The sequence below is a fragment of the Crassostrea angulata genome, chromosome 9, assembly GCF_025612915.1.
Source record: "Crassostrea angulata isolate pt1a10 chromosome 9, ASM2561291v2, whole genome shotgun sequence".
Classification (NCBI taxonomy): Eukaryota; Metazoa; Mollusca; class Bivalvia; order Ostreida; family Ostreidae; genus Magallana; species Magallana angulata.
In genome coordinates, this window is record NC_069119.1 from 7,536,553 (window position 1) to 7,541,330 (window position 4,778).

General features: G+C 30.0%; 1 protein-coding gene across 1 annotated transcript; it reads left to right on the forward strand.

The window, feature by feature from the left end:
* The first annotated feature begins 3,039 nt into the window (after positions 1-3,039).
* Positions 3,040-4,430, forward strand: LOC128163315 (uncharacterized). Its single transcript, XM_052826881.1, has 3 exons — positions 3,040-3,240; positions 3,402-3,558; positions 4,270-4,430. Exons 1-3 carry the CDS (start codon positions 3,040-3,042, stop codon positions 4,428-4,430), a joined length of 519 nt encoding a protein of 172 aa, XP_052682841.1.
* The last annotated feature ends 348 nt before the right edge of the window (positions 4,431-4,778 follow it).

Below are 4,778 nucleotides of genomic sequence, written 5' to 3' on the forward strand. Positions count from 1 at the left end.
TCAAATCTGTACGTCTGGTAAATTGTGCACATGAGCTATAATTATATAACATGGCCATTGCTTACGCAATGAGTCCGGTTAAAAGTTAAGCCATATTTTAGCTTTTTATTTTTTATCCTATGCGACTAGAGTGTGTGGGTTTGTTTTTCGTTTTTTATCATCCGTTTTGGAAAAGAAAAAAAATCATTAACTATTTTGCAGTATTATGTAAAGATATTGACAATGCTTATAAATATGGTTATCCTTCGATATTTTAGATGTGTCATCAAGGGATTTTAAAAATGAATATCAAACCCTGCCTCTATCAAAAAGTGTGGTAATCAAGTCTCCCGGCTATCCAGACATTAACTACACGAAAGACACGACCTACAGATGGCACATTAATTCATATGGCATAACAGCGGCCATATCTATTGAAATTAAAATAGATATATACAGAGAGTCCAACAGATGCTCAGACTATTTACAGGTTTGTGGTTCAAAAAATAATTTGATATATTTATTTTTCTGTTTCAGCAAAGCTAATAATTATTTACTCTCTAAGGCCGAACATTTTTACCGGGTGGTAAAACTCAGGTAAGAGCGGGGCTTGATATTCAGAGGTGTGATTGCCTCCGGGGCTTGCAGTCTACTTGCGGTCGTAAACGGTGCAAATCTCTTTACACAGAAAGTAAATTAATACACAGAAAAAAAATATAATAAGTCAGAATTGATCCTACTTGCACTTAAAATATCTTACTGTTCTTAATGTCAATATGAAGCGATTTTATACAGATTACCGTTGAACTGTTCTACATCGACGTCTTTGTCGTAAAACTTTTTCCTAAACACGCGAATGTAAAGCACACCTAAATTCCCTTCGAGAGTAAGTTAGATCATTTTGAAATCAATAGTTTTATAAATTCAATTCAGCCAAATCGCATTTTACGCCTATCATTTGTTGACTTTTACACAAATGAACTTTTGTTCATTTACGCAACCTGATGACGTTACAAGGACAATGAATTCTATGAATATAAAAGTTGAACATAAAAAACTTTATATATGATAAATATAATCACTGCAAAAACATCTAAAAATCTAAAAATAAAATCTTACCGATTCCACTGCCGGTATTGTGCAAATATCAAACTAATGTTTGAGATTGTTTGTGTCGTATCAAACCACGTTTTATATAAAATAAAGTATAAGGTGCCCTTTCGCCAGAGCTGTTTATCTGATGTCGTATATCTTTTCTATTTGTAAAGAATAATGGCGTCTTAATAAGATATCATGGTGATTATTTGCACTTAGATATATCCATTTTAGTTGGTTTGTTTTATATAAAATTTCTTTCGTCATTAGGTTATTTTTATCTTAATTTCAACAATTGAATTATATGTATTTGATATCAGATATTGTTTTTCTTTTTGTATTCACAATTTCTATCTTTAGAATACCCCTCATTAAATGTTTCACTACAGTACATTATCCACATTTGCCAAGGACGGGTTTTCCGGTACATACTATCCATGCAAAATTAAACCAACTTAATTTTTGATGTCAATTTTTATTTAGCTATACATTTTTTTAATTAGGTGCATGTTAATTTGTAAGTTTTAAGTATCTAAATTAAAAAATAAAAAACAAGAAAGAAAGGCAAACAAAAAATTTTACCATGTGAGCTACTTGAAAATTTTCGATGATTTTCAAATACGTTCAGCTTTATTAAATTTGAAATTTTTTGAGAACTTTGGTATTTTAAATATTTCATTATGAAAGACATATGATTAGGTTATTCTGAGAAACATTAATACGTTGCCTTGTTTAACTAAAAAGAATATTGTGCCCTTCGTCCAATTTGGGATATAATGAGCATTACTTCAGTTTCTACTAGTATTTGAAAACATATTACAAATTAAGGTTCATTTGGATTTAATTCTTTTATTGTAAGATTCAAGAAATCACTGCTTCAGCTGCAACATCAACTATTTTTAATGAATGCGGAAAAAAAGTAACAGACATTACATCAAAGGAACACCGACTATTAATCATATTTGTTTCAAACAACGATTCTTTTACTTCAAAAGGATTTGAAGTAGTTTTACAAGGTAAATTCGTTTCAATTACTTCTTTCATTAAGCCAATACATAATCAAAACTGTGTTACAGTAATCTACCTTTTTATTGTGACGTAACACGTTTAAGGATAGTTTATGAAAGTAGATTAATCTAAAAAGAGAACAATCAGTTGTTTATCTACATGTACCATGTATTTTTGGTTTGCTCGAGCCTTTTGCAAAAAAGGAAAAAAAAGAAAACAAGCCAAATGCATCTATGCTTTAAAGGTCATTATAATTACCACGATGACACGTGTATAGAAATGGCTCAACACGTTGATAGAATCACAGTATATGTCCGAAAAGTAATTGATTTTTCCTTTGTAAAAGAATTTAAAGTCCTCAAGTTTTTATTTGTATTTGATCTTTAACTATATATCAACAGTTTACAAGACATTTACTCGTTCCCATTCATGTACACTTTGTAAACATTATATGCTACACCACTATGCCACTGATTCTAAACATTCGTGAATAAGATGCTTTATATTTTTGTTTCGATTATCGTCTGCATTAACTATTGTAACTACCTGTTGTTTTATAAACATTTCATTAATGTCATAAACTTAATTCTGCTGCCGAACGTGGTATTTTAAAATTATGTGATTAAGGCGATTCAGAGTCAATAAAATATTTTCATTTTCTGAAAATCGTTTTTAAGCATGTGCAAGTATATTTGCAGCAGTTAGTTATGTCACATTCACATAATAGGTATACAATCCATTTTTCAATGATGTGTGTTTATAAAATTATTAACAAAATTGTAGTAATAATATGTAGTAGCCCTTTAAAGCAACGACAAAGAAAACCTACTTCCACTTTTATTTAAGTAGTTTTTGTAGTCTGAGAAGAATCTGAAAATTAGAAGATTTAGTTTTTGATATGGAAAGAAATCTCGTTTCATGATTTAACTGGAACTATGTCTACCAGGAATTCCATCCATGAAAGAGTTTGCTTGTCACACACATCTCCCATCATATAAAGAAGTCATTATCCAGTCCCCGGGTTACCCGAATAAAAACTACTTTAGAGACACGACATATAAGTGGCTTGTTACTGCACCATACACAACAGAAGAAATTTTGATCAAGATCAAGATGGATATCCAAAAATCTCCTGGTATTTGTGAAGACTATTTGCAGGTTTGTGATTCCAACAGAAAGTAAATTAACATATTAGTATCGCCAAAAACCCTTGATATTGTTTAATGTTAATAAAAATCAGTTTTGTTATTATGTTGTAAGGAATGAGAAAGAAATATTAATATACGGTGCTATTGTTTGCAAATAATTTTTTTAAACAGATTGAAGAAGCCAATTCTCTCACTGGGAACTTCCAAGTTCTTAAACAATGTGGGATATCAGAAATTAACAGAATAACGCAAGGACATCGACTTTTAATCAAACTTGTTTCAAATAATGATCATTTGACTTCCAAAGGATTCGAATTAAAATTGAAAGGTATGAAAAACTCTATATATTTTACAAAACAAAGAACAAATATCTCAATTCACCATTTCTAAACAAGAGGATTTTGAGGTTATTGACAATGGCTTCTTGATTTTGTATTTAAAAGGCATGGACACAATTTTAACTGAACTTGTTAAATTCTTCTTTTTTTTAATCTATGTTGTTATCAACGCTTATTAAGGTATTCAACCAACTGAAAAGTGTCTGTTGTTGACCTATAAAAGTATACACTTTTTTGTCAAAAAGGGTAGTGACAGTTCTTAATCAAGTATTATTAAGAACAAAACTTTTTATAATTGCAATGATTAGAATAACTCATGAACATACCCCTGAAAGCAGTTTGGTACATAAACTTGTAGGAAAACAATTAATCAATTAAAAAGATAAGATTTCTGAGTGCGAAGATCAAACAAAATCAAAGAACTAAGTTTGAAATGATATGACGTCCTACTAGAAATACGTACCATAGCCTGGAAGTAACTATGGATATTTAACAATATCTTCATTATTTTGATCAGTTTTTTTAATAACTGCCAACCTGTTCATACAATTTTAAAGCAGCACTATTGATAAAAAAAAAATTGGCCAGGTTTAATAGCTTCTCGATTTTGTCGTCATGTCTTTTATGAACCTCATGAAAAATAGAGATTAAAATAATCAATGCTTTTTTGGAAATATCATTGACCTTTTGATTTGAAACAGTGATAAAAATACGACCAACAACATATAAAAGTTTACCAACAACAGCAATAACATCACAAAGGATTTTGTCAGAAGCCTCAATATCGGCACCATTAACAGCAACGTCAACTGTAATGTTATCAACATCATTTGACACTCACACAGGTATAAAGTTTACTTGACATATTCGTTATCATCCAATTGCAGAAATAAAGGAGAAACATGTTTTAAGAACACAAAGACGTTAGTTTGTTTGCAATAAATATGTTTTTTTTTTAAATTGTGGACAATTTAAGGCTTTATTTTGACGTTTGATGAGAAATGACCTTTACAGATAATGTATGTCTCTACTGATTATCCGAAATGCCCTAATGTAGTGTTATTGATTGGAGAATTTTTTAAAAAAGTTCTCTATGAAACGACACCAGAATGTATCAATAAAAATTTAAAGACAATAAACATCAATAACTTAAAAGCTCTGTAAAAGTGTAATAAAGCTACTGCACAGTTTTTGGTAATTGAATAGATTT